Source organism: Strix uralensis, chromosome 6, assembly GCF_047716275.1.
Source record: "Strix uralensis isolate ZFMK-TIS-50842 chromosome 6, bStrUra1, whole genome shotgun sequence".
NCBI classification, from domain to species: Eukaryota; Metazoa; Chordata; class Aves; order Strigiformes; family Strigidae; genus Strix; species Strix uralensis.
The window spans coordinates 22,770,782-22,786,984 of NC_133977.1; the positions used below are offsets into that span (position 1 = coordinate 22,770,782).

At 36.4% G+C, this 16,203-nt stretch overlaps 1 protein-coding gene across 12 annotated transcripts in view; it reads left to right on the plus strand.

Annotated features, from left to right (window-relative positions):
* Positions 1-15,058, plus strand: part of METTL8 (methyltransferase 8, tRNA N3-cytidine) — a 37,763-nt gene extending 22,705 nt beyond the window's left edge. For 6 of the 12 annotated variants that reach the window (XM_074873229.1, XM_074873231.1, XM_074873230.1 and 3 more), the window contains 7 exons: positions 105-154; positions 2,090-2,153; positions 2,486-2,625; positions 5,612-5,718; positions 5,813-5,878; positions 7,029-7,255; positions 10,113-10,393. In XM_074873229.1, coding sequence (XP_074729330.1) covers positions 105-154; positions 2,090-2,153; positions 2,486-2,625; positions 5,612-5,718; positions 5,813-5,878; positions 7,029-7,219 — 618 coding nt within the window. In that variant the 3' untranslated portion in view covers positions 7,220-7,255; positions 10,113-10,393. Of the gene's footprint in view, positions 1-104; positions 155-2,089; positions 2,154-2,485; positions 2,626-4,746; positions 5,719-5,812; positions 5,879-6,287; positions 6,402-7,028; positions 7,256-10,112; positions 10,394-10,858 lie in introns of those variants that run through there. The other 6 variants (XR_012629486.1, XR_012629487.1, XM_074873232.1 and 3 more) reach the window with 6 other exon arrangements.
* Positions 15,059-16,203: the final 1,145 nt, after the last annotated feature.

The following is a 16,203-nucleotide window of genomic DNA, read 5'->3' on the forward strand; positions in this document are numbered from 1 at the left end:
AGTCTAATGGGTCCTACCTACCAACTAATTCAAGACAAAAATTTAAAAATACAAGGTTTTATTTGCACGTTTATTTTAACTTTTTGTGTCTCTTCTGATTTTAGGTTGGTTGTGGTGCTGGAAACAGTGTCTTTCCAATTTTGAAAGTTCTGTGGTATGTAGTGCTGGATTTTTAATTATGAAAGTTCTGTTCTCATCTTCTTCATTTGCTAGACCAGTGCTGCAGGAAACGTTGAGTGGACTGCTTTAATTGCTCACAGATCACAGATAATGTTAGTAGCATCACTACAAAATACTCATCAGCCCTAGTCTCAGGGGGACAGCATTTGCTGACAAGGTTTGTCTTCAGGTGCATTCAGACTGATTTCTTGTAGTTAGGCAGGTGAAATATTCTCTTGTCTTATATGTCACCATAAAGCTGTGCAGATGTCTCTTGAAAAGACCAGAATCAGAGACAGTAGATAATGGCATGTGGTCTACCGGTAAGAAGTTGTATTATTTCTGAATTTGGCTGTTGTCATACTGCTTCAGATTTTAGTGTCAAGGAAGGCAGAAGTCCTGTATTGCATTACTTCATTCCCTGAAACATCTTAGTCCACTTAGCTTCTGGTTTTACAAGAAGCTGTTACGACAGCATGTCCTCCCTTCCATCTAGGCAGGAAGGTTTTATTGGAAAGACTGTGTATGTATCAAGGGTTGAAATAGATTTCTTTTTATTCATGCCTCCAAGAGCTTGAGTACAGCAGAGTTTGTTATTCTGTAAATTAATTCTGATTGCTAGTATTACCACTATACAATACTCCATTTTGCAGGCACGGAAACAGAGAGCAGGGGCAATTGAGTGATGCATCAGGGTCGTACATGGAACCTATTAGTGTTAGCAGTGCCTCTTCATCCCAAAACAAATGCTTTGCCTTAGACAGCATATAATGAAAGGGGAGCCATGTTTCATATGAAAAGTTTGGAAAGTAACACTATATGGGGAAAAGATAGCATGTGGCTGCATTAAAAAAGATGAGACAAACTCTGTATTTTCCTCACAGGAGGCATTAGTCATAGGTTGGCACTTCTGAGAATTAAGAATCCACTCATTAGGTATTTTTCCTGGAGGTCTCTATTCTTATGCAAATCCTTCAGTCAATCACATTGGTTGGTACATTGAACAACTCACATGTTTGTCTTGTATATGACCTGATGGAAACATCTCTTACCTCTTAGCAGGCCTGGCTATATAGCACAGTTGGTTTTACTCTGAATTTAATAATATAAAAATTGCATTTTTTAGGCATAGAAAAAGAAGCTGGTGTAGAGTATGAGTGTACCCTGGCTACAGAAAAATTTTCCACTTGTGTTTGTAATGTAACTTTTAAGTTACAAGAGGGGCTTGCTCTGTTTCTCTTAAATGGATTCTTTGGAGGTGAAAAAAATGTATCCCTAGAGTTCCTAGTATCTGATGAATGGTATGAGGAAATTTGCAGCTGGCTTAGTCTTGGATGGGATAGGAAGGGAAAACAGTGCTACAGGAAATACTTACTCATCTTGGCTTACAGAACAAAGGGGATAATGGAGGGAAACAACCCATACTGCTTAATTTCATCAAAAGCTCAGCAAGATGGCACATGGGAACCCAAATCTCTACAGTACTGTGGATGACTTTTGCAACACCCCATCCCTGCCCAAATCGATTGCTAATTAAACTGCATACATGGGCTAATGACAGAAACTTAATGCAGTGCTTCTGTAAGAAAATGTGACCTATTAATGTGCATTTATGTAATACAACTCCAGGACATTGTCATCAATCCTGACAGCCCTCTGTGACCTTTTTTCTTTTCCTTTTCACTTCCTCTCTGACAAGGCTATAATTCTCCTTTTTATACTAACTGCCTGTTGGTATTCTTATGAATTTGTCTGCCCTTTTGGTTCATTACAACCTATGTGGCTTTCCATGTGCTAGACATCAATAAGGCATGCTTGATCAAACCTGTGGAGAACCCCAAAGGGCCCTCTGTAGTTCCATGAACACTGATGTAGACTTTCATCTTTTACAATAATAATTTTTTAACTGATGTTGGTTTTGTTTTCTTAGCAATACACCTGGAACCTTTCTATACTGTTGTGATTTTTCTTCAGGAGCTGTGGAGCTGGTAAAGGTAATTCATATGCTCGCCTTAGAGTACCTTATAAGCCTGTAATTCAGGAGGCTGCCAGGAAGCCGTCTTCATGAAAAAGAATGTGATGGCTTTGACAACTTTTAACTGAAGTTTTCAATATTCCAAAGAACAAAGTCTTACTCTATGCAGAGAGGAATGAATACCATCAGTGAGCTTGCTTCTCAGCTTGAGTAAGATACCAGACAGAATAGGCTTTTATATGAGATGTTTTACAATGCTGAATAATTGAAGAAAAAAAGTTTCTTGAGTCACAGTAAACGTATTAACTACTACTGTTCTCTCTGTGCCACCTTTCATCTTTTTCCTGACAGTCACATTCGTCCTACAATTCAGCCTGGTGTTCTGCCTTTGTTCATGATGTGTGTGATGATGCTTTACCCTATCCTTTTCCAGATGAGATCCTGGATGTCATTCTCCTTGTCTTTGTGCTCTCTACTATTCATCCTGACAGGTAAATGAAGACTAAAGGGCAAAGCAAATGGGTTAAATCTCTTTTATCGCTGGAGATTTTCAAGAATAGCAGAAGAAGATGATGAGTCTTTAATTTATTATTTAGTAAGCTATGATACATATAAACCAAGGTATTTTAAATGCTGTTTCCCATATTCAGGCTTCAAGAGAAAAGCTGGTCAGGCTAATTCATTAGTGAGCCTCCTGTCTCCATCAAAATACAAGGGATATATTGTAACTAAATACATCCCTATTAAAGGTGACAGTGATTCAAGAAAATTACAAATTAAAAAAAGACCGCTAGTCTTCTAGAAGGAAATTAATCTTAGTGATCAAAACCAAACATTCATGATTTAACACCTTACAATATGTTGATAAAGACTTAGGTTGCTGGTTTAGCCACACACAGATGCTTACGTGCAGGCTTTTAAAACAAAATGCATTCAGAATTTTGTAACTTGTTTGGATTAAGAAAACTTGATCTCGTTTTTGTGCTTAGTGTTATGTTGAGCGCTGTTCACCTTGTTACTAATGCCATTGATTGTCTGATGAACCAAACTTTGACTGTTAAGGCTGGCTGATTGTGAAAATGCCCTTTATTTAATGGGAAAAATGCAGAAGAGGACACATAAGTTAACTCCTTGACTCTTCCTTTAACTAGATCATATGAAGGGAAATACATGCTGTATGTGTGGTAATACATTTATTACTTTAAGGATGCCATTAAAATGGGCTTGGCAAACAGACCAGTATTTGCCTAAGTCTGACAACTGTTTCCCTGCCTCCCTGCCTAAGTTATTAATGATTAGCTTTACAGAAAAATCTTTCCCATATAGGATATTGCTTTTTCCTGTTTGTTCAGAGATGAGCACATGAGTCATGCAAAGCCTGGGTCCAGATTACAAAAACAATTCAAGCAGTAGATTTCAGATCTCTGTAACTGTGGTGATGCTGCCAGGAAGAAATTGGACAATAGAGATGCATTCATTCAATCGCTTTGCCTGTAGAAGCAGTAATCAGATGTTCTGTCAGAATTTCTGTGCATCTTTTCCTATTGGTCATTTGAGAATGTGTTTGTCTTTTTTTTTTTTTTTCCCCCCATGTCAGCATCTAAAGGCTGACATGGATGCCTTTGTGTGTTTCTGTATACACACATAAAGATTTCTGTGCAATTATCTGGGTTGTAAGACCCACTTTCCAAAGATTTGTTAGTCATTGCTGTCATCTCATAAAATTAAAATGACTGCAGAAAGGCAAATGTAATCCAGATCCATCTTGCTCAGTATACACTTTTTCTGGAAATTTGAAAGTGGGAAATGAAAAAGAAAGCCAAGAGAATGATGATGCAGAACTTACGTATTTTGGAGACCTGGAAAATATACATGAGAGGGACACATTTATATTTAGGACAATTGTTACTTAGTGATTTCTCTTCAGGCTATTGTATTTAGTTTTTGATAATTGCTGCTTTTGTACCCCATTTTTAACACATTTCAATTCTGCTAGAAGGCTCCTCTAAAAGTTGGTTGCAGAATTTGAAAGGTATTTAACTTTCTTCAAGCTACGTACCTACGGGATGAGATTTCTCAAAGCACTTGCACTTTTTGTGCATGTACGTTTTTTCTGTGTGCACAAAACTTATGTTATATAGGCAAAGTCTGTAATTCTGTGCACAACTACCTGCCTTGAACAGTCTTTTATTCTTAGGTAGTGCTGCATTTTCTGTCTGTGGCAGCACACTTGTTTACCTGTGTTGAGCATGAGCAAAGAGGACAACTTTTAAAGTACTTGGCTTCCTCTGAGGGAATTCCATGCTTAAAAAGTGTATGCTGCTTTTTGTTCTTGTTTGTTTGGAGATATGATACTATTTTCTGCTGAACTACCTCCTAATTCTGTCCCTTAATCAAGGTAAGATGCCTGCACTGCTGTTGCATAAGGACCAAATTGCACTAGTGCTTGAGTTCTGGCATTCCTGGGGCAAGGGGGTAAGGCCACCTGAGAGACAGGGATGGTGTAAGGATGGTCTCTTGGTACACAGTAATGGTATGCTAATTTTGTATAGTTAAGACTTCTTTAGCTCTTTTCAGATACAGCACTCTGCCTTTCCTTTCTATTCATTTAGCATTCACTCTGGCTCCACATCTTCTACACGGTCAGTCTGCTTCCCTGTGGGAGGAAGGCTTAAATTAGGCAAGTGGACTTTTCTACTTTGCAGCCTGCCAGGTGCAGCCTGCCTTCAGTGGTTTTTCATGAATGTGGAAAACCTGAGTCTTTCAGTTTATTCTGAAAGTGTGAGGCAAATGCAAGTGATTTTTCATTAGTAACGTATTTTGTAGAGTAATGCAAATGTATTTATAAGAAGCTCCAAGATCAGGTTAAAAGGTGAGAATGAAGATACTCTGGTCTAGTTACAGAGAGTACTGTGTATGGTACTTTTTCTATCATACATACAGCAGGCTTGTGTAATCTTGATAAGGAAGAGTTGATGTTAGATACCACCAAGATTCACAAACTTGTCAGCATTTTGGAGGATGTAGACTTTCCTTCTCTAACTGGCAATATCTTTATATGGAGTTCTGCCAGATTCCTCTCCTGTGATACTATGTAGATTCTTCTTTCAATCCTCAACCATCAGGTGTGGAGATACGATTTTGTGTGTATGATCAGTACCTCCATAAAGAAATCAGATAAGTTTTTGTCTGCCTTCCAGGCCCTTGATTTTACTGTGAGCAAGAAGGCTCAGCCTAGTGTTCATTCACTGTTTGTTAGATATCTGCCTGACCCACATACTCAAAAGCTGTGTTTTAATCCATCCTTGAGATTCTGTTGAAGAGGACTCCTTTTCTCTTTCCAGTTTGTATTCTCTTACAGTTCCTTTAAAATTTTTGGTTTAGAGGCTTTTTCGTAAAGAGTTCTTCCTGATTCAAGCATCTAGAAAGAAACAGTTATGTTTGCAAATTTCACCAGTATCCCATCTATTTTCTAAGGATGCAAGGGGTTGTAAATAGGTTGGCTAAACTACTGAAACCTGGAGGAATGTTGTTATTTCGAGACTATGGAAGATACGATACAGCTCAACTTCGTTTTAAAAAAGGTAATTCCTGAATGCTATTGCAGTTCACTGTTCATTTTAACTCTTTTTGAAAAAAAGTGACATGTCTTTATTCATTACTGCTCTACTTTTGTAGGTCATTGCTTGTCAGAAAATTTTTATGTACGAGGAGATGGAACCAGAGTATATTTCTTTACCAAAGGTATGAAATGGTATAGTTTTATAGAAGGGGTTGAATGTGTCTCAAGATGATTTGGGTTATAAAAGCTCACCTGAGAACAGAAATGTTAAGAAGGCTTTATTGGCTTTTTTTTTAAATTCTCTGCTTTTACAAAGCCCAAAGCTAACTGTTGTAAGAAAATAATTCCTTTTATGTGTATGCTTGTTGCATCTGAGGTTCTGCAAGGTTGCTTACAAACATCACTGAAAATTTCTTTTTGTCTAAGCATTTTATGTCTAATGATATGCTCAAATTCTGTTATTCAAAGATGTACTTGATTTCTTTCTTAAAATTGAGATAAACATGCTTGGAAGGACAGTTGGTAGCAGTGCTCTGATATTTTGTTCTGCTGTGTTGGTGAACCTGAGCTGAGAGGCTGCTCTTTCTGCAGGAACTAAACTTAAATTCCTGATTATGGATACCATTGCTCTTTACCCATCCATTCACTTGGTTCTGTTGGCAGTCAGCTTAGACTGATACATTTTAGCTCCTGGAAATTGTGAAAGTGAGCATCACAGTACTTTTTTTTTTCTTTTTACCTTCTGCAGCCTAGACTGTAAGCAATAGAGATGTCTCAGGATTTATCCCAGCCTGAGTAATTTTAGAAGTAAGAAGGAGGATCTGGGACATGTATGGGAAATCACTTGAATTCAAAGAGCCTTCTCAGTTTTGAAATGTCTTGTTTTGTGCTTACCTATGACAAAGAAGCCTAAAGTTTTCCAGTGGTGACTGATAAGGAGATAATGACACTGGTATAAATGTGTGGATTGTCATTTGACAGGTGAAATAGCATTAGTTCGATAATAGGCCAACAGTGACCAAATGGCATGCATTTGTTTTCCTCAACTGTGACATACTGAAACATCTGAAGAAAGGGCATCTATGAATGCCATGAGTAATAACCAATGGGGTTTGGGCCTCAACATAACATTTTTTTACTATAATATAAATCGAGAGCTGTGAAAATTAATTTCTAACAAATAACTTCTTACAAGCAGTTTCCTTGATCTTTCAAATCACAAAACAGATTTAGTTCCATGTTTGATTGAACTGCTGGTTGTTAATTACAACATTCCACAAATGCCTTTTTTTTTTTTTTTTAATTCCAATAATTCTTCATATGAGAAAATAGATGAGGTATGGAACATGTTCAACTTGGCTGGATTAACTGAAGTACAGAATTTAGTTGATCGGCGATTACAAGTAAACAGGAAGAAAAAAGTGAAAATGCAACGAGTTTGGATACAAAGCAAGTTCCAAAAACCATTGCTGCTATCTCAGAATAATCTTGAAGAAACCACCAAAAGTCACCCTTATATATAATTGTACCATGAACTCCAGAAACCAAAGCAGATTTGAGTACGTATATTTCCTATAAATTTTGCGTTAGCCACTGAAAAGGAGAGATACATTGAACTGAAAACCTTTCCCTGATTTTTTTGTAAATGTATATGTGTGTGAAGATGATCTGGGAAAAAGCATTTCTGACTTCTGCTTTATATGCAATAAAGGGAGGTGCATTAATCTATTCATAACTCTTACCAGCCAGTATTTTACTTCCTTGAATATGAATAGTCAGTAAGTATAAGTATGTATCTTGTTCCTGTTGAAATTCACAATATCTAAAAAGTTTTAGACTGAAGCATAATTGTTTCAGAGCTTCAGAGAAACAAGAGTATCTGTTCTCACTATCACTACAAGCTGTGCTGTTAATTTCTGAGTCATGTCTCTTACCCACTGTTTGTCTTTCAACTATTTCCTCTTTGGGGGGAAATTTCTTGGTGCATAAATAATGAAGACAAAAATCTCTTTCTGATTTGCATGTACGTTATCATTTCATAGTAACTGCATGTGATATGCATAGGTATCAGATTAGTCAGTGATTGGCATCCTCCACTGTGACTGACTTATTCCTCTCAAGTCTCTACTTTTCATCTACATGCTGATCACAAACATGCCAAACTCAAGTTTCTGTAACAGCTTAGTGACACATACGTTATATTGAAAGTGCCGTAGGTTGTGAACTGAACATCATTTAGAAAAGAATTGCCAAAAGAGTGCTGAAACCAAATAGTTAACATTTGCCTGGATAAATACAGGCATTATTTTTACGATATGTCAGATACACTAGAAGGAGGAGCAAAAAGAGTAGTCTGGAGTGCATTTTATTAATATTGTTATGGGGTATTGTAATCATACTAAAATGGTGATCTATATGGCAGCTGAGATATTTTTGTTGTTTACAGAGAGAGATTGCTTGCTTAGGGCTTGAGTCTTAGAAAAAAGATACAGTGTTTTTGTATTGATACTAGTATTTAAAGATGCCACTTCTGCTATTTAAATGTAGTTTTGCAATCACTTAGCCACAAGAAGAGGATAAGAAACAGGTGAATGAATAAAAGAAATCTCTTACTTCAACAAGGATATAGAATGCATGTAATCTATAACATGCATGCAGTTTTGAGTGCCATTAATATAGTAACACTCTCAAAGTCTCTTTTCTTTTGTTTTAGTCTGAAGGGTAAGCATGTCACAGCTGACAGCCCATTTTTTTGCAAGTTGTTAGCTGGTAAGCTAAGTAGAACTGTCTTCCAGAAAAAAAGAAATTATCTAAATTTAGATGCTAAATATCTTTATTCCCTTTCACAAGATGAGGGACCTGCTTAATTTCTATAAATCCAGATCTGCTTCAAGAATGAGGTATAATAAGGGGTCTTTGAAGATAAGATCTGATCCTGCATTTCTAGTGTATTCTAAACTCCCATTAGAGTAAGATACTGTTTTATGAATTAAGTGGCTTAGGAAGCTTTGGTTAGCAATGGCATTATTGTAACCTGCAATAAAAGCCTTGTGGTATAAATCAAAGGTTAAAACATAGCTGTGTTTCTTCAAGCCCTAAGTCTTAAGAGACTGTAGCATCTGCCTGGGAAATGTAAATAAATATCTGCTTATACTTTAATTAGGTTGCTACCCTGTGCTATTAATCATGCCTTCTGAGTATGCATAGCTCTTGGTCTAGTACGAAGCATTTTCAGTTGTAGAAGTTTCCAGAGGGGTGATGGTGATGATAAGCTCTTGAGCATCATGCAGTCTTATTCATGTGTGTGATGTAGATTTTCCATGTGTAGAGGCTAATGAAATGTTTGCTTTGGCTTTCACGCTGATACGTTGATTTTGGCAAGATTTTAATAGGCTATGTTGTTAGTTTAACAAAAATGTGACATCAGAAGAAACCAGACCCTGAATTCTTGTATGGCCTTGAGCAGAATTGGTTGTTTCTGTTCCATACCCTGCAGCATTAGTATTGGCTGCCTCTTTTAGAGTAATGGTGCCTGTTTTAGAAGTAGTAAGATCAGCTACTGTTTCTAAGTGTAGAATATCCACTGTAAAGTGAACTGTAAGATTGTAAGATTGATAGAAGGGTAAATGGACAAAGACGTAGTTCCCAGTAAGAACTTTTGAATCTGAGTAGGACTTTCTGTATTTTGGCTTAGTTTTCAGTTTTCAAAAAGCTTAATCAAGGACATGTTTTTAAAATACTTTCAAATTATCTGTATTAGTTGGGAAAGATAATATTACAATATTGGTAAAAGAAAGGCAAGTAGAACTACTGAAATAAAACAAAGAAGAGAGACGCAGACAATTGTATGGGAAATGCAGTTTAAAGCGGCTTATTGCTAATTATTTCTGGATGAAAGAAAAATTAGGGTATTGCAAACAAAGTGTGCCCAGTGTAGAAAAAGGCTGTAAATTTCCCTTCTGAAATCTGAAGTTACTTCTTTAGTCAGATATGTACCTGAAATCTCTAATTATATAAATTTATAGAAACACACATTACATAAATACTAAACATTTTAATTGTTAATTGCTTTTTTTTTTTTGGTTCAGCATGACTACCTGTCCTGGTAAAGCCAACTTGTGAATGTATACAAATGGCAATTAGAGAAAGATAATACTGTTAGAATTAATCTTTGACTTCATTGGCTTTGGCTTGCTTTATCAATACTGTGTACTTTTTGCCCATCTCCACTGGTATTACATTAGATTTCTGTACAGGGATACATAAGAATAGTATTTATTGGTTTAGACCTTGCTTACTTTTTAAGCAAGTACAAGACAGGTATAAAGAAAGTGGCCAACTTTTTTTTCTAAATTAATTCTGAAGTATCAAGTCAATAACAATTAACTCATATAAAAAATGTTGGGTTTTTTCCAGCAAAACCAAGGCGAGTGCTTCTGCCATATCTGCAAATCCACTGAATCTGAAGAGGACAACCAAAATGCAGGGCAGACAGGGAGACAGCAGGAACTCTAGTGACAGTAGGGAAAAGTTTCTTGTATTGGAAACTGCTGTTTCTGTTTTGTCTTTTGCTTGTAACTTGGCTAATCTGCAGATTCTGCTGTTTAATAATGACTAAAAACTTGTAACAAACCATTCTGAAAATTTGTATTAAACACCAGTGGAAATCACTTAACATAAATTTTGCTACTTTTTTTTCATCTGTGTAATCCTTATTCACTGCTCTGGTGTGCTCTTTGATCTGTTGACATATGCCTCATTTCCCCTTTTTCCTGTGCATACTAGACGATTAAGCAGTTTCCACAGGAGCTATATACACAAACATTTGCAGTAAAGTTTGCTGGCTGGGTTATTTCTAGGATCGAAGCAAGAGAGTTTTATTTCCTTCTGTACAGAACAGATTGCATTTTTTGTGTGTGTGTGTGTGAATGCAATCAGTTATATAGATGCTAAATTAATATACTGGTATTGGCTATATTTTTTAATTATTTTAAGACAAATATACCTTAGAGTATACTGTTTGTAATGGCAGTGATAATAGTAGACAGTTCATACATAAATAATTTCTTCTTCATAGAGTGTCTTCATAATGGGGGATTGAACAACCTTGGAAATAAACCATATATGCATATTATAAAAATATTAAACATTGCTATTGTTAGTAATACAGGTCACTTTGCCTTTCAGTATCTTATGTAAACTTCTCTCCATGTTTGGAACAGAGATTGGACATGAGGGGTTTTTTACATCAGTTATGTGCCAGTTGCCCTCCTCTTGAGAATCAGCCAGAAACTGGACAAGTCTAAGTCTGCTAAATGCAATGATAGTAAGAACTACATGGGTTGCCATGGACATTTTAGCAGGTTCTTTGTTGGTTCTTTGTCAGCTTTGAGCTGAGAAGGGAACTTCTCTGACCATCCTCCACCCTTTGCTAGTACCAAGCAACTGAAAGAAGAACTTGCATGATTTGAACGCAAGAGCCATACAGGCAAAAGGGGAGGAAGACAAAGATGAAGCTGGAAGGCAGACAAGAGAAGGAGTGTTTCCTGTGGGAACTGGGGTAAGAAGGAAGCTTGGATGGACTGACAAAGCGAGAAGAATGAGATGCAGAACTGAACAGGGAACTGAGGAACAGAACACCATGGGCACCATATAGGGAGAAGATGGAGGCAATGTGGCAGGGTGAGGACATTGGGGCTAGGAATGAGTGAAATGAAATGGAGGAGGCAAGAAGAAAAAGGGAACTGATCTGTCACAGAAATAGGGTGAAACGTGGGTAAACAAAGAAATTGGAGTAAGGATTGGAGGTGGAAAGACCTACCTTTTTCTCCCAAGTGGTACTGTATTTTCACACCTTAGTGGAATATTATAGGCTTTGTCTTTCATCATATGTGCACAGTGTATTTCAATTTATTACAAAGATGGAATGTTTCATTTGTTGTAGTTTATATGTGCTGTGCACATGTTTGCAACAGTGCAGGCAGGTTTATGATACACCTGCTTTTGCTTTTTCCTTGGGGAACAATGTTTTTACCTCCTTTCAAGTAAAACTCTATAGTGGCAGAAGCTACGCTCCTAACCTCCTGGGAAGCAAATACAAAAGAACAGAAGTGCTTGCATCCTGATTGTGTTCAATCAAGGTAGGACAATTAAATTTACTCCATATGTTCTGATGTTGTCCCATTTAAATCAAGACCGTATCTGCAGATTATCACCTTGAAGTGTCTCCCAATCTCAGTTTCTGTTATACTTGCATCTGTTCAACAGAACTTAAATGAATTTGAATAAACTAGAAATACGACTTAAAAGGAAAATAGCAGAATAATCTTTAGTCTCTTATCTGGGGTTACAACAGTTTAGAGAAGGAATATGTTTGTTATTTTAAAACATTCTCATGATTGCAGAGGAGCACTCATCCAAGAGGCTGAAAATTTAGGTTATTTGAGGTATAACGTACATCATCAAGGATATTAAAGCTAATATTTGTGTTATGAAGCTTTTTATACTTAATGTTAGCCAAAGGTGTCTTGTCAATTGTTACTGTGAAAAAGGAGTTAGCAACAAGATAGTCCCATTTTCAGAGGATGTTTTATTGATCAGGTTACTACAATTTTGAGGGGAACATGAAGGATTAAGAAAGCAAGTGAATTAGCTTAATGATGGCTAAAACCCACTGATTATGTACACGATTTAATAAATACTCAAAGAATAATCTGAGCATTCCTGTGTATTGATACTAAATGAACTTTTAAATTCATTAAAAACACAGACTTGGTGTATGCTGCTAGTTATAAAAGCAACCAAAATGTTAAAATTTGTAAATATGCTGTAAAAATAGAATGTTCTATAGCTACTGCATAAATCCAGTGTATAGTCTCTGTATTGTGTCCAGCTAGAAAAAAGATGCAGTAGAAATACATGGTGAAAATTCCTAGAGACATGAAAAAACTTCCTATGAAGGCAGGTTAGGGAAATGAATGATCGACAATGTGAGGAGTGCATATAACTTGTATTTAGAAGGTCTAGTTTATCCCTTTACATGATACAAAAAGCAAGGTGAATTAGTCAAGTTGGCAGGCAACAAACCTACATTGATAAACATATACAGTGTGCCCTATAAAAACAAGGAATCACAATGTTCACAAGGCTAAAAGACTGGTGAGTTACCAAAAATGAGTTACATTAGATTTTTCCATTTTTATTTTTATGTGTGTGTGAAAGGGAAAATCTACATACTTATTAAGATTTTAAAATGCCTCCAATAAAAAAAAAAAAAAAAACAACCAACAATCCTACAACCTTTTTCATTATCTTTTGTGAGATCCTAATGTTGCTCAGCATTAGAGCTGGAGAATAAAGCTGAATAAAAAATGGGTCTAGTAGGCACAGTTTACTGAATTAAGAAAAGATAGAGGGGAAGAAAGTAGAAAAAAACATAGTAATTGGCATGACAACATGTAGTCCTGTAGCAATCATACAGCAGTATTTTATATAGAATGACAAATTCAGTACAGTGCCTTAGAGAGAGGGAGGGAGACATCAGTCTTACCACACTTCCCTGTCACGACAATATCACTGTAAACTGGCATTTGGACTAGCCAAAAGCTAAAGAATAAAAGTAACTAGTTTGCTAAAAGAGCAGATGATTAACTATGCTTGGGTCAGACTGGCTGTATTGGAGGGTTTCATTGCAGAGCCAACATTAATTTTTTCTTTCTTTAGTGTCAGGCACACTCTAGCCTCCATTTCCTCCCAAGTAACAAGTGCTCTTTAAATGGAGGAGCTGCATCTTTGAACTTCAATAGAATGGTTGTTGTGCAGCATAGGATTTAGCAGATGGACCTAGAGAATCCAAACCTACCACTAGTCTTTTATTCTACACTAGGAAAAGCTTTGCCATTTTTAATGGCTCTGGTACATACCCTATTAAGCACAATAGTCAGATGTCGTTCTGAGGAATCGGGCAGCTTAGTTTCCAGTGACATTGATTACACTCAACAGTGAGAGGATGAGAAAGAGTGGTGGGTGGAGAAGCGAAAAGGCAGTGTGAGGCATTTCAAGGAGGAGGTTTGCACTCCAGCACTTGTATGTGGGTGACAATCCCTCTGAGAAACAGTTTTTACTCTGAAGCGGAGCAGAGTTGCATCTTCTGCACTCACTTCAGGATTAATCTCCATCCCTGCAAACTACCAGTGCAGCCTGTATTAAATGTGCATTTACTTAAAATGAGAAAATAACAGTAGCAAGAAGCTACATCTTTAGAATGGAGCTGTGATTTCACAGAGAGACCCTGGCATGTTAATCTCTGGTATAAATGGGTGTAATTCTCAATGACAACACTAAGCCTGTTTACACAGGGTCTGAGCTAAACCCAGAGATGATACACAATGCTGTTCAAGATCAATCATTTAATCCTTTTTAAATTTTGTGATCTAACAACCAAAGATGTTTGTGTTAATAAAAGATGGTGTGATAAAGCTGTGATTGTCACTGAGCATGACTTGCTTTGAGATAAAAATTATGACAAACATACTCATAATCTTATTTTAGATAAACATTTCATCTTATTATTCAAGAGTGAATATTAGTGAGTTGAATAAATACTCAGTGATAGTTACCGAACTCTGAAATAAGGTCTATTTTTTAAATTGGAAACAGTCTGAGCTAGCTTATACAAAGGGAGAAGAACAAAATCACACTGGTAATAAGTCTATGTTCTATTTTACTGAAGTTTACAAGGAATCAATATAATCAACAAGAACCTTGGGTTTAGGTTCTTTTTATTTTGCGTGTACTTATTTTAGTAACAAATGAAAGCAGATGAAAAAGGACACTGCATGGCGCAGTCTGCAAAGCATGTAAGTATTATTATATCACATGAGATATTTAAACGACTAAACCACACTTTTATTCTTGCATCAACTGGCTTGAGACAGAGTATCAGAAACAGTAAATATTTATTTTACTTTGAAACAATGTTAATAAAAGGCCTCAGGGTTAAATCTGAAAGAAAAATATCTTTGAATCTTTGACCCAGATTCCCATGTCATTTATGTAAGTGCAGAAGACATGTTCATTTTTGCTATTTCTCAAATACTTGAGAAAGCACCTGTGAGAAGGTATGCCTATTCTTAAATTTAACAGTCCTTTCAAGTCCAAAATAACAAAATTAGTGAAGATTGAAAAAAAAAAAAGGGAAAAAAATGGCTTTTTTAACGCATTCTTGGGAAATGAAAATGTATATTTATGTTTCCCTATCTTTTTAGATTTCATAGAAATTGTGTTATTCCATTACCAAAACACTTTGTATGTTGGTGTGTGTTTCTAAGGAAATACCAGTAAAGCATTATAATTTAAACTAACATTATGCTTTGAGCTTCCATTTTTTTCACAATTGTTTATTCTCCTTTGTCTAAAACAGTCCATCAGATTGAAAAAGAAAACAAACACTCTTCGAAAGCCACAAATTGTTGATGATAATGTAGGCAAATATTAACTGAGTGTTGTTTCCAGTGGATTTTCCTATCTGTGAGATCAAGAACGGGACCATTTTATCTGCTATGTTACCAGCATTTTTTTTAGTAGAGGTATGCTATATGTGTGTTTGTGATACTTCATATCATTTTCACATTCTTGTTTATGGCTGCCCTACCTTCTGATATACGTTAATAAAGCTTTTGGAGATTCCCAAGTGGAATGTAATACTTACATTATCTAAGTATTACGATTTGTATTCATAAAGTGAATAAATACAAAGTTTAACATAAATCTCCACATGTAACTACATGAACAGTGACAGCTTCAGGCCTCTTGGTTTTCATCCCCAGTTTACTAGGCAAGATCAGCCATGAACATGCAAACTTTCCCCACAGGAGCCTAGAGCGACCTTTTTTATCTCTCTGAGAGTGCTGCCAAGTATTTCAGTGCTCCCTGAATTTTTTTTTTAAAACACAACAAAACAGTTATTGCCAAAGAGAAGCCTAAAGGGCGTAGATTACATACATACATACGTGTGTGTGTGTGTGTGTAAAAATAAAATGGGAGCATAGCTATCAGCAGACTGGGAGGTAGAGAAATGGAAACTGGCCAGCATCCAATTAAAGAAAAGTTCAGGCATGAGAAAAAAGAGATTTCTTTAAAGAGACATTTAACAAAAGGTAAAAGGGAAAGGTTGTATGCTTAGAAGTTCTTCCTAAAACCACTGGCAGTATGGGATGAGAAGTAGAAGAAAAGTTATTAATAGACTTTCAGGTTTTGGTCTGGAAAAGTGTATAAGCCATAACTCTCACGTTTGGACTTTCTAAGCACTTTTATAAAAGGGGCCTGCTGGGGATCCGCATTCTTCTGCAGTCAGTATGGGTGCTGAGTCATCAGGAAAGTTGGCCATTTGGTTTTAGGTTTCTAAATATAGAGGTGAACATTTAAAGCCCTAATCTGGGACCAGCGGACACTCATATACAGCTTTGGTGACCTGAATGATTTAATTCTTAACAGTGCTTGTATCAGA